The sequence below is a fragment of the Rhinolophus hipposideros genome (assembly GCF_964194185.1).
Source record: "Rhinolophus hipposideros genome assembly, chromosome: 20".
Lineage (NCBI taxonomy): Eukaryota > Metazoa > Chordata > Mammalia > Chiroptera > Rhinolophidae > Rhinolophus > Rhinolophus hipposideros.
The window spans coordinates 23,125,618-23,142,946 of NC_138066.1; the positions used below are offsets into that span (position 1 = coordinate 23,125,618).

General features: G+C 47.4%; 1 protein-coding gene across 8 annotated transcripts in view; it reads left to right on the forward strand.

Moving 5' to 3' along the window:
- Nucleotides 1–17,329, forward strand: part of MYO19 (myosin XIX) — a 31,708-nt gene that overhangs the window by 341 nt on the left and 14,038 nt on the right. For 7 of the 8 annotated variants that reach the window (XR_013992050.1, XR_013992051.1, XR_013992052.1 and 4 more), the window contains exons 2-13: nt 519–674; nt 1,860–2,010; nt 5,028–5,166; nt 5,504–5,652; nt 7,173–7,286; nt 12,803–12,935; nt 13,580–13,649; nt 14,185–14,287; nt 14,899–14,995; nt 15,136–15,212; nt 16,553–16,643; nt 17,093–17,264. Coding sequence is in view for 4 of the 8 variants with exons in the window: in XM_081029844.1 (XP_080885970.1) it covers nt 1,999–2,010; nt 5,028–5,166; nt 5,504–5,652; nt 7,173–7,286; nt 12,803–12,935; nt 13,580–13,649; nt 14,185–14,287; nt 14,899–14,995; nt 15,136–15,212; nt 16,553–16,643; nt 17,093–17,264 (1,157 nt within the window). In the remaining 4 variants the exon portion in view is untranslated. Of the gene's footprint in view, nt 1–518; nt 675–1,859; nt 2,011–5,027; nt 5,167–5,503; nt 5,653–7,172; nt 7,287–12,802; nt 12,936–13,579; nt 13,650–14,184; nt 14,288–14,898; nt 14,996–15,135; nt 15,213–16,552; nt 16,644–17,092; nt 17,265–17,329 lie in introns of those variants that run through there. The other variant, XM_081029845.1, reaches the window with a different exon arrangement.

The window sequence follows — 17,329 nt, forward strand, 5'->3', positions numbered from 1 at the left end:
CGGATTCCTGGAGGAGACAGCCCCGCTGCCGTCCTGGCTCAGAACAAGGACCTTTCCTGGTCAGCCTCCCCCTCTCCCCCTTGCTGGAGGCTCGTGGGGGGCGTCCCGGCTGGCAGATCCCAGCCGGCAGGTTGGGTCCCCGCTCCTGCCCCCCTCCTGGCCCTACCTAGGGGGCGGCTGGCCCCGGAGACGTCAGGGCAGCCGTGCCCTTGGCGGGGGTCACGTCCACCTTCCCGGGAAGGACACTCTCTCCCTGTGCCAGGTGCTTCAGGAGCGGCATCCCAGCCCGTGGCCCCGCGGGCGCCTGGTCGGGACCGGGAGTCCCCGTTCCCCTCGGGGAACCTCGGGCGGGGCCTGCTGGGCTCTCAGGACCCTTCCCCGGCTCCTCCTCTGCGCTCCCGCTGTCCGCTGAGCCGAGAAGGAACCTGAGGCTGGGGGGGGAGGAGCTGGTGATCAGGTTGCTGCTTGTCTTGACTTGGTGTTTCCTCTGTTCATTACCGTCTCCCTCCTGCCCACAGCGGTCACACCCTTTCCAGAACTTCTTGGCTGGTAACCGCGAAGCCGACTGCAAGCAGGAGGTGGGAGGACTGGAGGAAACCGCTCTGATCTGACTTGACTCTGGCTGGGAGCTGACGTTGCATGCAATAACCAACATTTACAGAGCGCTCTCACAGGTACTCCCCCATTTGAGCCTGAACCCTGCGTTGTGAGGTCTGGATGTTAGTATTCCGTTTTGCAAAAAAGGAAATAAAGTGAGCTCTAGTGATGAGTCTGAGGGGATATGGGCTTTGGATTCTAACCGCGTTTATCATGCTCCCGCTCTGGTCCTCTCTAAGATGAGCTTCCAGTTGAGGGAGTTTTGTTCTCCTTGAGTTTCCAGAGCCCTCCGCATGACTGTCCCTTGGACAGGATACAGTCAGTGTCCAGGGTGAATGTGTTCAACACTGTCCTATGCCCTTCTCTGCCTGAATTACCCATTGTCCAGTATCCCTAGACTGCCTATCCCTGAGTTCTTTCAAAGGCTAGATGTATTCAGAGCCGCAAGATTAATCCAAGTCTCCACCAGGATTAATCCATTACAAACACCTCATTCTCATCCCTCTTTGCTGGGACAGCGTGAGGCCTGGGAAATTCTGAGTCTGAAGGTCACTTAACAGTTTCTCAGAGATTGGCCTAGGTCCAGCTTCATAGCACCCACTCTCTTCAGACAGAGTCCCCTCCTCTGAAATCGTCACCTTCTTAAATTTGACACTGGAGAGTTTTACCTGATTAGTGCTCCCCAAATATTGTTTGTTGTACTACTAATAATCTCCTCTGAGTAAATATTCAGATTTGTAGTTTGTGGGGTGCTTTCAATCCGTGACCTCATTGACCTTCACAGCCACTCCTTGTGAGTTAGATTATCTCCATTTTCCAGATGAAGAATCAAAGTGGGCCAGGAAGGTGATGTGACTTGCCAGTGAATGACTGAGCTGTGATGTCCCTCCCACACAACAGCTTTCCTGGAACACCGAGTTGACTCCAGCCCCGCTCCCCACCAACCACTGGCTATACTAAAATAGGACATTTCTGTCTAGTGGAGAGGAGAGAGCACGAGGCTTCTGTCTTCCAGTACCTTCATCTTTCACGTCACAGTGACCCAGGAGATTTGTAGCCCCACCAAAAACCCCACTATAAAATTAGCCCTGGAGGAGCCCAGGGAGCCTCCAGAACCTCTCATAAAAGTTTCCCGTTCCCCAACTGGCAGGGGACAGGAAAGACTCTCCCTCTCTGCCCAGGCTTACTCTGCTTCTCATTTTGGTTCCTCCTGCTTGACGCCCTCACCTGTTTTGGCCCTTGTCTTCTCTTCCATGCCACAGGCTCTCGAGTGACCTTCCTCAGATTCCTCCAGAACTGAGCCCTTTGCTGGACCCATGCCCCAGCCTGTGCCGCCAAGACCAGGTGGATAGCACTCCTCGTGCCTGTGACCAGAACCCTGGCTGACCACCCTGAGGCAGGATGCTCCAGCAGGTGAAACCTCACCCTTAGGTAACCCAGGTCCTAAAGCACCTGAGGCACCTTACCTTCTTCCGCTTCTGAATGAAGTTTCACTGCCCCGACCTGGAACAAGGGGAAAGACGCCTTAAAGGATTTCTGCTTTTCTCTCTTCAGATAGTTATTCCAGTGCCTTTCACTTGTTGTCAGGACGCTCTTCCTGACACCTGATTTGATTCTCTCCTGTTGTGGTTTTTTAGCTCTTTTCCCTGGGATGGGCAAGGGAATCCTGAGGACACTTTGGTGACCTCACAAGCCTGAACCACTGAGAAAGTCCTGAGAGCTGTTCCTGCCATCCTGAATTTTTAAGGCACAGTGGAAACCTGGGGCTTCCAAAAGGAGGTGTTCCTTGAAGCTGAGCCCTAAAGAATAAATACGAATTAGCCAAATGAAGAAGGAAAATAAGCAGTCCAGAAAAGGAGGTCAGCCTCTGCAAAAAAAAAGGGAGAAGGATTCGGATGAATGGATAGGGTGCCTGGGGGGTTGCTATTGGGATGTGAAACCTGCCCTTACTCTAGATCTTTGCCTCTCTGTAAAGGCTACTGGGGCCCCTGCAGGATTCCAAATCACCCTTCACTGTGCAGCCTTATCTCATACCCATGTCATCCTTCACACGCAGCCCTTGGTCCAGAGAGAATGCCAATAGATAATTGCTGAGTTTTTATTTACTAAGTGTTGCCAGGCACTGGGGTGAGGCAGATGTTTAAGATAATACCTATTCTCAAGGAGCACATGGTCTAGTGGAGTCCTAGGCAGGTAAGTGTGTGAGATTCAGCAGGATGACTGAGTGTGAGGCCAGCCAGCCTCAAGGGAGCCATGGTGACACTGCAGCTTGACCTTCTTCCAGCCTTTTGGCTCATGAAACAGGCTTGAGGGCTAGAGAGAAGCAGGGAGGATAAATGTCTGCTTTGGACTTTTTATTGTTCGTTTTTAACTTGTTTGTTTCTTATTTAAAAAGCAGTAATGTTCATAACCATAGCAGCTACTCTATGTGGAGCTCTTGCTATGTAGTGGGCATTTTACACATATAATTTTATTTAGTCCTTGAGAGAGATACGGTATTATACATACAATGCTATTATGTCCCCATTTTGGATATGAGGTTTGGAGATGTTAAGTGACTTATTCAAGGTCACATTTATTACAAGCAATGTAGAAAATATATATAAGCAAAAAGAACACTAAAATTACCCATAAGTGTACTATCCAGAGATAACCAACATTTTAGAGAATATCCTAGATTTTTCTTATCTAAATACATATTTTTAAAGGTATCATACTTTTTGTAACCTGTTTTATTCCATTGTAAGGATGCACTGTAAGCTATCTACTGTTTGGAAATTTGGGTTTTCAATTTTTTGTAAGTACAAATGGCTCTGTATACACTGAACATTCTTAGGGCCTTTACATGGGACCATTTTCTAGAAGCAGAATTGCAGGCTTAAGGAACATAGGTAGTTTTAAGGCCCTTGATACATGTTGTCTAATTAAAACAGCTGCTTTGGGGCGGCCAGTCAGCTCAGTTGGTTAGAGCACGGTGCTCTTAACAAGGTTGCCGGTTCAATCCCCACATGGGCCACTGCGAGCTGTGCCCTCCATAACTTGATTGAAACAGCTACTTGACTTGGAGCTGATGGGTCCTGGAAAAACACACTTAAATAATTAAACTAAATAAATACATACACAGCCGTTTTTAAAAGAATAATAACTAACTTTTGGGGGCATATGCCAGGGGCCTTTTTAAAATGCTTTATGTGCTTATTAGTATCTTATGAGGTGCTACCACCATTTCCATTTTACAGATGAGGAAAATTGAGGCCAAAAGATTAAGAAGCTTACATAAGATTATACAACTAGTAAGTGGTGGAATCAGGATTCAAACCCAGGCAAACTAGCTTTCAAGTCCAGGCTCTTGACCATAATACTCAGCTGCCTCTCTGGTTGCATCAGAGTTGTTCATCAGTTATGGCCGGGTTTGTGAGTGATTCCCCGACACACAACGCAGAGCAGAGGGATTTGCGTGGATCCAGCTATGCTCTGACCTCAGCACTTATCCTGGAGGCCGAGAGCCTGCCTTTTGCATTATGGTGGGCTCAAGTTCAGAAAAAAGGCAACATCTTTGGAAAGAAACTTGTTACTGGGCCTCTCAGATGACACTTGCTATATGGCTTGAGTTGTTTTAACTTGTAGGGTTCACTAGTCTCATTGGAAACCCACATGTTATATCACAGATTCCCTTCCTCCAAAAGCAGATTTCAGCCAGGTTGCTGTCTTCTACTCCCCACCCCAACTTCCCTACAGCCCCCAGGGAGACAACAGGAGAAATATGGGGAGAATACGTGGAAAGCGTTGGCATCCAGCATGGGCAAGGGAGAAGTTTCCCCTTGGTGCCATTCTTGACCTCATCTGACTTCTGAGCCAGGCTTCCTCTCAAGTAGACCCAGGGCAGAGGAAACTAACTGTAATTAGCCAGCCTAAATTTAGCCCCAAGAGGCAGGTGATGAAGGCATGGGACTACTTTTTCATCTCGAGTTGAATAGTTTCTTTCAAAAAAGGCCCACCTATGGTTCTTTTCCTTTGTGATAACTCTTATAGCAGCCCCCCACTCTGGGGCCCACTACCCCTGCCAGGCCCAGTAAGACTAGCAGCTGGCCAACCTGGAAGCTGGAGCTCATAGCATAGAAGGGGATAGCATTTATTGATTTATCGAGTACATATTGTGTGCCAGTCATGGACTAAGTGCTTTGTATATCTCTTCCCAAGAGCCCTGTGAACTGGTTTTATTTTCCTTTATTCACAAATAAACCGTGGCTCAGAGAGGTTAAGTACCTTACCCAGGCTCACAGGTCTAGTAAGTGGCAGAACTGAAATTTGAACCCAACCAGACTATGATACTGGAGGCCTGTTCTCTTTCTACTGTACAGGCCTCCACCTCTACATAGCTGCCAGCTGATCTGAGTCCCAGCTCTCCTGGCTCTGTTATTCCCTCCCAGGTGAATGGCCACAGTTCAAACCCTGATGCCCATGGCAGGAAACCCCTTAGAGAAGACCTGCAGGAGTTCCTGGGCCGGGAGGCCCCACTGCACCTGCTGGATGACCTCACCAAGGTGAATCCTGTGACTCTGGAGACAGGTATGGGCCTCTCTCTCCTCAAGAGTGCCGTCTCCAAGAGGGTGGAGGTGCTGTGTGGGTAGTCAGCACAGCTTCCCCTGGCCAGACCAGGGCAGGAATCCTGACCTGGAGCCAGGTGAGCTGCTCCAGACCTGCCTGGCAGCTGCACCGGGGCTCCCCAGCACAGATTTTGCTCCAGATTTGGTGCTCATCTTAATTAGATCTTGTACCTATTCATCGGGGAGCTGCTGGGATGTAATAGCTCTTGGCTAATTGCAGGGGGAGCAGTGTTAGGCGGGTGTCTATGTGTGCTGTGTCTACATTAGTGCCGAACTTGCTAAAGGCACCTCTGCCTCAGTCCTGAGGTGTTTGCAGGCCCGGTACATGGCAGACACATTCTACACCAATGCTGGCTGCACCCTGGTGGCTCTGAACCCCTTCAAGCCTGTCCCTCAGCTCTACTCGCCAGAGCTGATGAGAGAGTACCATGCTGCTCCTCAGCCCCAGGTAAGACTCAGCCACTTCCTGGGCCCCAGGGCTCTCCTGCCTCCCCTAAGCCTCCTTGCAGTTTCCCTGTCTTTATCCATCTATTCGCCAGCTGTGCAGTCGTTTAAAAGCTGGTGCCACAGTCCTGCCCACCAGGAGCTCAAGGAATTTTGAACAGATGACAGTGATGCAAAATGGGAGCTAAATAAATCAGTAATTGTTTAACTGAGTTTGGAACCTAAAATAGGGACAGAGGACAAAGTATGTTTTTCCTTATTTGTGAATTTATTATTAGGAAAGGATTTAAAACGTGTATTTGTGTATTTAAAAACCATTTTTTTGGAAAAGAATAAAATTACATGTAATAAGGATCGCCCTAGAAAATGTAGCACATGTTCCTCTCTACTGAGAGGAATAAATTGGAGGGGGGGGTGCAGGCGTGAAATAGACTGGTTGGTATTAAAGTGGATGGTGTGTTCAGGGAGAGGCAAAACCAGACTTGCTGGTGGGAGGGGGCCGTTGGGAGAAAGGCAGTATGAGGCCAATGAGGCAGGAAGAGAGAGCTGAGGCTCGTGGTGAAGGCTCAGAAGCACTTCAGCAGGCAGAGAGAGTACAAAGCTTCTTCACCAGGCGTGGAGGTGGGACTGAACAGAGCCCACTGTGGAGATACTCTGGAAGTGGGGGGAGTTGTGTACTGGAAGATGAGACGAGGCAGGGAGAGCAGCTGGAGGCCTAGGTGAGAGGGAACTGGAAGCAAGAGCAGATGGAAAGAGGGACAGCTCTGACAGCATCCCGAACTGCGCCTTCTCCCTTCAGGAAGCTGTGGGTAGGTGAGTGATCACTGCTGGGTGGGCAGTGCTAGGCTGGCTCGGCACTGTGCAGATGGCCTGGCGCTCCAGAAACTCACGCATGTTTTAATGTCCAAGTGGAGACCATGTGAATGCTGTCCTGAGAGCCCATATCTCACTGACTGTCTGCCTCCCCAAAGGCAAAAACCATGTCACAGTCCTCTCTGCTTCCCCAGTGCCCAGCTCGATGCCCAGCACATTAAGGACAACTAATATTTGGTGATGGAAAGAACAGTAGCCTTGGGATTGAAATCACATGTTTGCACTTTCTTGCTGAGTGGCCTTGGTAAGGTTATTTAACCCCTCTGAACCTCAGATGTCTTGTCTATAAAATAGGATTAGCTATCCAGCTAATGCACAGACTTTTTAGGCAGTAACTTGAAAGTTCTTTGCAAACTGCAAAGTACAATAACATAAAATAATAAAGAGCAGAATAAGACTATTCCGCTAAGATAAGATGGGAGGATAAAGTGTTCAAGGCCAGCACTGCTTCCGGACTGAGAGGAGATGAGTGGGTAAAGGCACCGTGGGGGTCCCGCAGTTGGACCTAACCTTGTTACATCCAGGAAATTTTTCTAGAGGAAGCCTCCTGGCACTGCTATTGGCAGCCTTCCCCTCTCAGCCAGCATTGGACCAACCACTCCTTGAAGACAGGCATTCCCTCAGGTGACCTTTCACCCCTTGATGTTTCAGAAACTGAAGCCCCACATCTTCGGTGTGGGTGAGCAGACCTACAGGAATGTCAAGAGCCTGATCGAGCCAGTCAACCAGTCTATTGTTGTCAGTGGAGAGAGTGGTGCTGGAAAGGTAGGAGGGCTCCTTTCCCATCCTGTCAACTTCGTGACTGGCTGGGTGGGCAGAGAGGCAGGGGTGTCTTTCATCATGGAGTCATTTACTACCTGGTCATTCCCAGGCTGGCTCAAGTAGGGAGTCGGTGTGCAGTGGGCAAGCTGGAAAGGAAGTCAAGAGACAGATTCCAGTCCAGGCTCTTCCACCAGCTCTCATGTAACTCTGGGTGAGATACTTTGCTCCCCAAACCTTCATTTTCTCATCAGAGGTCTCGCCCAGCACTGACTGCATTGGAAACAAAAGTCAGCTATTGGGGATTCCAGCCTAGTGGTGAAGTACAATCAGAAAGATACTTAGCTTCAGCAAACCTCAGTTCTTTTACCTGTAAAACAGCAAGGAGGGGAGACCCAACTCATTGGACTTCTATGAGAGTTCAATGAAGCAGTGCACACAGGCTTGGCACACAGCAGTACTACTCTAAAGGTAGATGGGGTTACTTGTGGGAAAGGGTTTAGTAGAGTAAGCCACCTGTCCCCTCTGTGTTGCCCATGCTGGCAAGGATAGTGCTTTGGGCCAGAAGCTCCTGGTGTGGTCATGTGGCTCCCTGGGTGGCAGAACCACAGCAGGGGAGACCGAGTGTTGCACAAGGATGGAGGAGAGGTTGCACAGCTGGTCAGAGGAGGCTACTGGCCCAGGTCTCACCACGTTTTTTCCAAGCCTCACCCAGCCACACTGACCTTTCCACAAAACTTTTACCTTCGCAAGGGAGTCTGCAGACCATTAACCCCCTCTGCCTACACTCACATATGAGAGAATTGCTGAGCACTGAGTACCTGCCTGGTTCTAGGCCCTGGGCTAGTCACTGAGGAATGGCGGGGGGAGGAACGGAGATGAAAAATGCAACATCCAACTTTCAGGGGACTCTGACTACACTGGGCAAGACAAACAAGGAACCAGATGAAGACAGTAAGCTGCAGAGATGAGGGCTTGCACTGGGTGAAGAGGGGAGCTCCGAGAGCTATATCAAGGTGCAGTGGCAGATGCCCAGCTCCTGGACGAAGCCCATTGTCTCCCACAGTTGCTCTGGGGAGCTGAGGCTAGACCTGCTCAAGACCCATGCAACCAGAACTCAGTAACCCATTATTAAGCAACCGTTGTGGTTGTGAGCTGAGCCTGGTAGTATGTCTTTAAAATATATTTTTAACAAATAGCAGCATAGTTACATATATGGAAAATCGAGCAATACTACAAGGCTTACAAAGAAAAACAGCAATCCTGCCCCGTATCTCTCAACACTATTCCCTCTCTGGCTACTTTCACATCTTTTAGCAGTTTATTTGAATGTTTGCATTATATTTCTAAATGACATGCTTATATTGTTAGTTTTTTATTTTTCAGTTTTGAACCTATGTGTGGGTCTCTTTAACTTGGAAACTCATGCTTTTGTTTGGGGAAATGTTTTTTTTTATTATATCTAATAATTTAATAATTTACTCCCTTCTGTTTTCTCTTTCTGGAGCTCTTAGTAGGAAGTTTCATTAATTGTCTAGTATTCTTATTTTTCTCAGCTATTCTTCCATCTCTTAGCAATTTGTTCAAATCTTCTGGGAGATACTCTCTACCTTTCAATTCTTTTTTTTTTTCTTTTTGGCCTTTTTAAAAAAACCTTTCAGTTTTTTTGAATTTTTACTAACAATTTTAATTCTAAGAATTCTTTCTTGTTCTCTATTATTTGTGCCCCCCTCCCAGCATATTGTTCTGATTTCATAGATTCAATATATTCTCTTGTCTTTGAGGATATTTCATGATTTTTACTTGTCTTCTGCTCCTTGCATTACTCTGTTTCCTTCTCATTCCTTTTCCTCCACTTGTGGTTATACTTGTCATGAATGTAAAAAAAAATGTATGCAAAAGAAGTTTATCAAATAGTTAATGATCCTTGAATTTCTGTTCATACTTAATAAGGCATTAAGCAACTATTTATGGACAGGAGGCCTCACTCTAGGTAGCTCTCTAAATGCGTGGGACCATGAATGTTTATAATTTTTCTCTTGAGTTTGTCAGTGTCCCCATAAAAGACTTTTCCGATCTCTTTATCAGAGAGATAGAAAACTACAAAGAGTTAAATGAAAATGATAAAAATTTAAAACATGATAAACATTTCCTTCATGCGTATCAGTCTAGACATGCAGAAGAATATATAAGTGAACTTGACTGTAGGTCAATAGAAATAATCCAAATTGAAAAACAAAAAAGTACATCCAAGAGCTGTGGATGGTATCAAATGGTTTACCATACCTGTAATTGCTGTCCTAGGAGAAAGAGAGAAGCTGAGTCAGAAGGAATAGCTTACAAAATTAACAAATGATGGCAAGCACAGATCCTAGAATTTCAGGAAACACTAAACAGGATGAAAGGAAGAAAACACACTTAGACACATTATAGTCAAATTGCTGCAAACCAAACATAAGGAAAAAACCTTAAAGAAAGCCAGGAAAATAAACATTACCTAAAGAGAAACAAAGATAACAATGACAGTCAGCATCTTATCAAAAACTGCAAGCTCAAAGATAATAGTGACATCTTTAAAATGCTGAAAGAAAATATCTATTACCAGCAAAACTAACTTTCAAAAATGAAAGTGAAATAAAGACTTTTTCAGACACATAAAAGTTGATGGAATTTATTGCCAGCAGATCTCTACTATAAGAAATATTAAAGGAAGTTCTTTAGGCCAAAGGAATATGAAACCAGGTGAATACTTAGATTGATACAAAGGAATAAAAGAGCAGTGGAGATATAAAATCTTATTCTTTGTCTATTTAAAAGATGGTTCACTCTAAGACAAAAATAGTAACAGTTTATTGTGGAGATACAATGGAATCATAAAAGTAATAAATTCAACTATAAGCAATGAAAGAAAAAAGTAACAAAGATCACATAGAACAAATCAAAAATAAGGTGGTAGATTAAACCCAACCATAGTAATTACTAGATTAAATGTAAATGGACTAAACACTCCAATTAAAAGACAAAGAATGTCAGATTGGATTTTTTTTAATTATATGATATCTTTAAGAAACCCAATGTAATCATAAAGACATAGATAGATTAAAAGTAAAAGAATGGGAAAAGATATTCCATTCCAACACTAATCAAAGGAAAACTGAAGTAGTTTTATTAATATAGAACAAAGTAGGTTTTAGAACAAGGAATGCTACTAAGGATAAGACATTTCATATTGATAAATTGGTGAATTCATCAAGAAGAGAAAATAATACTAAATGTGTATATACCTAATAATGGTTTCAAAATACATGAAGTAAAAACTGATAAAATTGAAAGGAAATAAATGAAATCAAATGAAATCAAAATTACAGTTTGAGATTTGAGCATTCTTTTCATGGAGTATTTACCAGTATAGAGCATATTCCGAGCCACAAAACAAATCTCAATTTGAAAAGAATAAAATCATACAATCTATATTCTCTACCCCGAGCAGAATCAAACTAGAAATAAATAACAAAGGCACCTGGAAAATCCCAAATTCAATTCAACAATATCCTTCTAAATGTCCTATGGGGTCAAAGATGAAATCACAAGGGATATTAGAAAATCATTTGAACTGAATGAAAATGGAAGCACAAAATATCAAAATTTATGCTTTAAAGAAAAGCAATGCCCAGAGGGAAATTTGAAGCATTAAATGTTTATATTAGAAAAGAATAAAGAACTCAATCAATGATCTGAGCTTCTATCTTAAGAAACTAGGGGCAGGGGAGAAAAATAAGGTAAACCCAAAATAAGCAGACGGAGGAAATAAAGTGAAAAATCAGTAAAACAGAAGACAAAAAAAATAATAAAGAAAATAAATGAAATCAAAGACTATGTTTTAGAAAGATTAATAAAATCAATAACCCTCTAGTCATATTTAAAGACAGAAAAATATAAAAATTACCAATGTTAGAAATAAAATAGACATCATAGTACCAGTCTGTAGATAAAGATCCAAAAAATTGATAAAAAATTATTATGAACAACTTTATTCCAAGAAATTCTACAATTTAGATGGAATAGAGAGAGATTTTGAAACGCACGAACTACCGAAGCTCACACAAGAAAAAACATACAACTGGAATAGTCTGTATTTATGAAAATAATTGAAGTCATAGCTTAAAATCTTTCCACAAAGAAAGCTCCAGGCCCAGTGGCTTCACTTGTGAATTCTTCCAAGTATTTAAGGAAGTAATGTTAATAATTCTACACAATTCTTTGAGAAAATAGCAGAGAGAAACCATCTGCCACCTCATAGACCTAAAGAATTTACAACGTTTTAATGAAGATTGTGCCAGAAGCAAAGAAGGAAGCCCCTGCCCCACCCCCAAAGCTGAGCCAAAGCAAAGGCTTTGGAGGCAAAGAGAGCAGTGCCGAAAGGCGTCCACAGCCACAACGTAAAAGGAGATCCACACGTCACCCACCTTCCAAAGGCCCAAGACACTGTGGCTCTGAAGGCAGCCCACATGCCCTCGGAGAGCGCCCCCAGGAGAAACGTGCTTGACGACTTTGCCATCATCACATTCCCCCTAACTACGGAGTCGGCCATGAAGAAGGTAGAAGACAATACACGTGTGTTCACTGTGGATGTCAAGGCCAACAAGCACCAGAGCAAACAGGCTGGGAAGAAGCTCTACGACATTGACGTGGCCAAGGTCAGCACCCTGGTCAGGCCTGATGGACAGAAGAAGGCGTATGTTCCACTGGCTCCTGACTATGATGCTTTGGCTGTTGCCAACAAAATGGGATCATCTAGTCCAGCTGGCTAATTCTAAATATGAAAATTTTTCACTGTACAAAAAGAAAACTTACAACACAGCTATTACTACAACTAAAAAGTTGTAGTGATTTATAGAGAGTTTAGCAAGGTGACAGATACAGTTAATATATTTTAAAAAATCAACTGTATTTCTATGTCCTAGCAACAAACAACTGGAAATTAAAATGAAAATGTATCTCATTTCAGCTGTTTAAAAAAAATACAGTAAAAATTTTAGATACCCTGGGTATAAATCAGAGACCTATAATTTACTAGGTATAAGATCTTCAATAAAACTTAAAATTTTCCTATTGCTCAGTTTCATCATTTTGAAAACAGGTATAATTGCCCCTGCACCTATAGGATTGGTAAGAAAATGTACAGTCTCCTTAGCTCAGAGTAATCCACATTAACTGTGAGCCCTCAGACACTGAGTAGCCTGCTCAGGTCAGGTCTATTGTCCCTTCTCTGCCCCAGCCCCCCTTGTTTCTTAAATATATCCTCTGGAGCTAGAAGCAGAGGTGAGCACCCCCATTTCACAGAGGGGGGAAACGCCTCACCCAAGGACACAGTTGGGAATTCAGTATTCATCCATTTGGTCAGCACCACGGAGAAGCATGGCGGAGAAGAGGGTACTTGCTAGCGGGCACTGTTCCCTCAGGCAGTCTCAGAAGTGGGAGGGAATTTGGACACAGCTCCCACAGGGCTGTTTCTGCCACAGACATGGACGTCCCGCTGCCTGATGAAGTTCTACGCTGTGGTGGCTGCCTCACCCACATCCTGGGAGAGCCACAAGATTGCAGAGAGGATCGAGCAACGAATCTTGAACTCCAACCCTGTCATGGAAGCTTTTGGTGAGCTTGATGTCCTCTGCACAGTACCTCAGTCCCTTTCCTCTGGAATTTGTCACCTTTTAAGGGAAGGAGCAGTGAGACTCTATCTTTGGGGGCTGGAGGATGAGTGTACTTTTCACTGCCTTGGACCCGCAACCTCCTCCCAGGTACCCTTAGCCTCTTTGCAGTAGCGGGACCGTCACTCGCTCATCCCCTCCCTCTAGCCTCAGCAGATTTCACAGTGGTGCTGGAAGGGACCTAATCCAAATCCTGGCCTTCTGTACACTTTCCTGATGGCTCGGAGAAGAAGGGGACTTGGCTAGGGACGTACAACAATTAGTGTCCATGTTGAGACTCCAGATGTTATGCCTTACTGCCTAACTCGGCAGTGACAGCTTGTTTTTGACCCTTTCCATTCAAAGAAGGCAGTCCCTGGCTGCGTAGGCTTGCTCATTTCAGTTTATTGCCAGGAAGTTCTAACTCGCCTGAATCACACTTTTGGAAGCCTGAGTGCCCTTTCCCTAGTCCTGTCCCCTGGGACATGGAAACTAACACAGGGGCCTTTAGGTGACTTGAGGATAGACACCCCAGCAGACCTGCAGCCACCTTGCCCTCTGAGGACTGTAAACATAGGGGAGTGGTGCAAACAGAGGTGTGATCTGTAGGGAACGCGTGCACCCTGAGGAATAACAACAGCAGTCGCTTTGGAAAGTTCATCCAGCTCCAGCTGAACAGGTAATTGCTGCTGCCTGCCACCCTGCTGGTGGGGAGACAGGGAGTCTGCACGTGGCCGAGGGGTCTCCAGCCTGGGTGCCCCCGGGGGCAGAGCCCTGTCCTGGCATGCCTGTAATGGGATTCACCGGGACCAGTGAACCCTGAGGGTGACCTCTAGAGAAGCATGGCTACTCCAGCCTTAGGGACCCTGCGGCCGTGTGCCTGTCACAGTGCGTGCATTCCTCCTGGCTTCTAGCCTTGCTTAGGGGCTTCTGCCTAAACAGCCACCTCTCTGGGCCACACCCCTAACCTTGAAGCCGGGCTTCTGCTTCTGCCTTGGGATGGGAAAAAATGAGGTACAGAGGCCCTGGCCCTGCCCAGCTGAGCTGGTTGCAGGGGAAGGACCAGACCACCCAAGGACCTAAACCTCATGACCCCCACTGGCTGAGTGAAAGCGCTTGTGTAGGGTGGGGAGGTGCAAGGTTGCAGTCTGGCACACAGGAAGTGCCTAATAAATGCCTACGGAATGAGTGGGCTCTGGCCTGCTTGTACCCAGGACCCAGCAGATGACTGGAGCTGCAGTCCAGACCTACCTCCTAGAGAAAACGCGCGTGGCCTCCCAGGCCTCCAGTGAGAGGAACTTCCACATCTTCTACCAGGTCAGTGCCAGGGGGGCCCACAGCTGCCCAGATGCTGGGCGGAGATGGGCGGTACCTCCAGACCCCCTGCCCTAACCCATGCCTCATGCCTGTGTCTTCACCTGGCCTTCAGTCATGCTCCCACTTATTCCTGCAAATTTGGAGCCACACTACCTCACCCTGGACCTTGGCTCCTGGGATGGTTTTAGCCTGGGCATGTGTTTTACCTCTTCTATCAGCCCGGAAGTTACTGAGGGCTCTCCTTCAGATGCCAACTGTCGCCTCCAACAGAATGAAGACTTCCCCAGAGCTGTGCTCCTTCCATCAGACTGGGGGGTCCCCCATGCATAGATAGTATGTCTCCCTGTTCTCAGAATGGGCCTGGGGGTACCCCAGACAGGAGTTGTGCTTTCCTCATCAGACCACCGGCCTCCTCAGTGGGGTGCTTTACATCAGGTTGGAGACACCCAGAGCTGTGCACCGCTGCTTTTGACCTCGTGTCTGCCTGGTTAAAGGAACCTGTCAGCCTTGTGATGCCACTGCCATGTCTCACGCCTCATCCCAATGTCAGGCCTATGCAGGCCTGGGCTTCCCTTGCACCCCTAGTCCAGCCACCTGTCCCCCCCTCACAGATCTGCAAAGGAGCCAACGCAGATGAGAGGCTCCAGTGGCACCTCCCGGAGGGAGCCGCCTTCTCCTGGCTGCCCAACCCAGAGAAGACCTTGGAAGGTAGGGGGACCTTAACCCAGCACCGTGGGTTGGCCCAGCAGCACCCCCCACCCTCTGCCCAGGGCCTGCCTCCCTCACCCCTCACTGCCCCTGCTGACCTCTGGTCCTAACACTGGGCAGTGACTTGCATTCCTTTTCAGAGGATTGTTTCGAGGTGACCAGAGAGGCCATGCTTCATTTGGGCATCAATGCCCCCACCCAGAACAACATCTTTAAGGTCAGGAGAAAAGCTGTGCACTTGTCTTAGGCAGAGGTGACAGGCAGCCCTTTTCGTAGGGCCCTTCTCTGAACTTGTAGGTCTTTTCCTGAGGACCTAGGACCGTGGGCCCCACTGTGCAGACTCCAAAAGGTCGGCCGCCTCTCTGTGCTGCTGAGCTGGACCCAGGGCATCAGGGTGCCAGAGCATGGAGCACAGAGTGCTGGCATGCAGAACATAGAGCGGTGATTGACAGAGCTCCGAGGGCAAGGTGCCTCGTCAGCTAGTGCTGTACTCATCAGAACAGAGGAATAATGCTGCCACAAGTTGCAGCATTATCAAGCAAAATCAAGTTTACACTTCTTAGATTACTTGGTTTTTTCAATAGTCCTGTTTAGAGATTATTTCCATTTTACACTTGAGAAAACTAGAGGTAAAGTGACCTGCCCAAAGTCAGACAGCCTAAGTGATACAGATAGAGTTTGTACCATACAGCAATTCCAACCTCCCACCTTCTTTCCCCTCCTCTCAGGACACAGCTGACCCAGGTCAGCTGGGCCCCTCACAGCCCCAGTAATGGCCTCCCTTCTCCCATCTGTCTTTGCTGACGGGGCTGACTACTCCCTGCCCCATCACCTCCCCACCCGTAAATAGGGATAGGCTGGCAGCAGAGACAGGGAAGCCCCTGCAGGAAGATGGCAGTGCAGTGGAAAGTGACCTCCACCTCCAACTGGAAGCTGCTCAGGCAGGAGGGGATCATGGCCAGTATGGGCACCAGCAGGCAAGCGCTTGGCCAGCACAAGTGGGCAGCACTAGGCATCTGGACAGGAGTGCAGCTTGGTGGTACATGACCCTCTTCCTCAGCCATGCTGCCCATTGGGCACAGCAGGCTTCTTTCTACAGCCCCTGGGGGCCCCCACTGTACAGAGACCAAGGTCACAGATCCACCCCCAGGCTGGGCCATCAGAAGCCCAAGAATGCTGAGAAAGGGCCAAAGGGAACCCCAAGCCAAGCCCCACCAGTCACAGAAGTAAGCCTGCTCCACAAGTAACAGGAGCGGGGTCCCCCTGGGAGGCATCAGAAGTCAGACTGACTGGGTTCTCATTTAACCTCTCCTTTCTCATCTGTCATGGGCATCATCACGGCACATGCCTCACTGATTTTGAAAAACGCAAACAAAATGATGCATGTAACGTGTATAGAACTGTGTCTGGCCGAGTCTCGTATTAAGTGGGCAGTAATTGGGAGCTGCTCTTATTTATCCCGATATGATTACATTCAGCAAGAGGCCCATCCCAGGCTAGGCTCAGGCCCTTGAGACGGTGCCCATTTGTGTGTCCTCCTTTCTCCCGCTCCCTTAGGTCCTAGCTGGACTGCTGCACCTCGGCAACATCCGGTTTGCTGACTCCGGGGACGAAGCCCAGCCCTGCCAACTGATGGACGATGCCAAGTGTGAGGGCGGGGGTGGGGTGGCTGCACCTGAGGTCACATACCCAGGGCACAGGGCAGGCCCAGCCCAGAAAATAGCCAACATTGGTGGGATTGGATGGGAGGCCAGAGGGTGAGATTTGGAATTGATGCCCTTGATTAACCCATCAGCTGTAGGGCCCTGCCCTGGATAAGTTACTCCTCACCCCATCTCTGGTGAGCAGGCAGCATCGTCCCCATTTTACAGATGAACAAACAAGTCAGAGGATTTATAATTTGTCCCATTCATGGCAGTGTGGACTGGGATACAGAAGTCCTGGGTTCAAATCCTGTCTCTGCCTTTGGCAAGTCACTTCGCCCACCAGAACCGAGGTTTCCTCTGTCCATTTGGGTGGGTCATGGTTCCACTGCAATGACTTGCCAGCGCTTTGTGAAGAGGGCTATTTGGATGGAAGGTGATTTGTCCCTCCCAGGTTCTTTCAGGACATCGGCCTCGCTTCTGTGGCTCCCAGAAGACCCACTGCTGGAGACACTGCAGATCAGAACCATCAGGGCAGGCAGGCAGCAGCAGGTGTTCCGGAAGCCCTGCTCCCAAGCTGAGTGTGACACGCGCAGAGACTGTCTGGCCAAACTGGTCTACGCACGGTGAGCAAGCTGGGCCCTGCCCTCCTCCCAAGTGCTCCTCCCAACTTCTGTGTCCCAGTCCACAC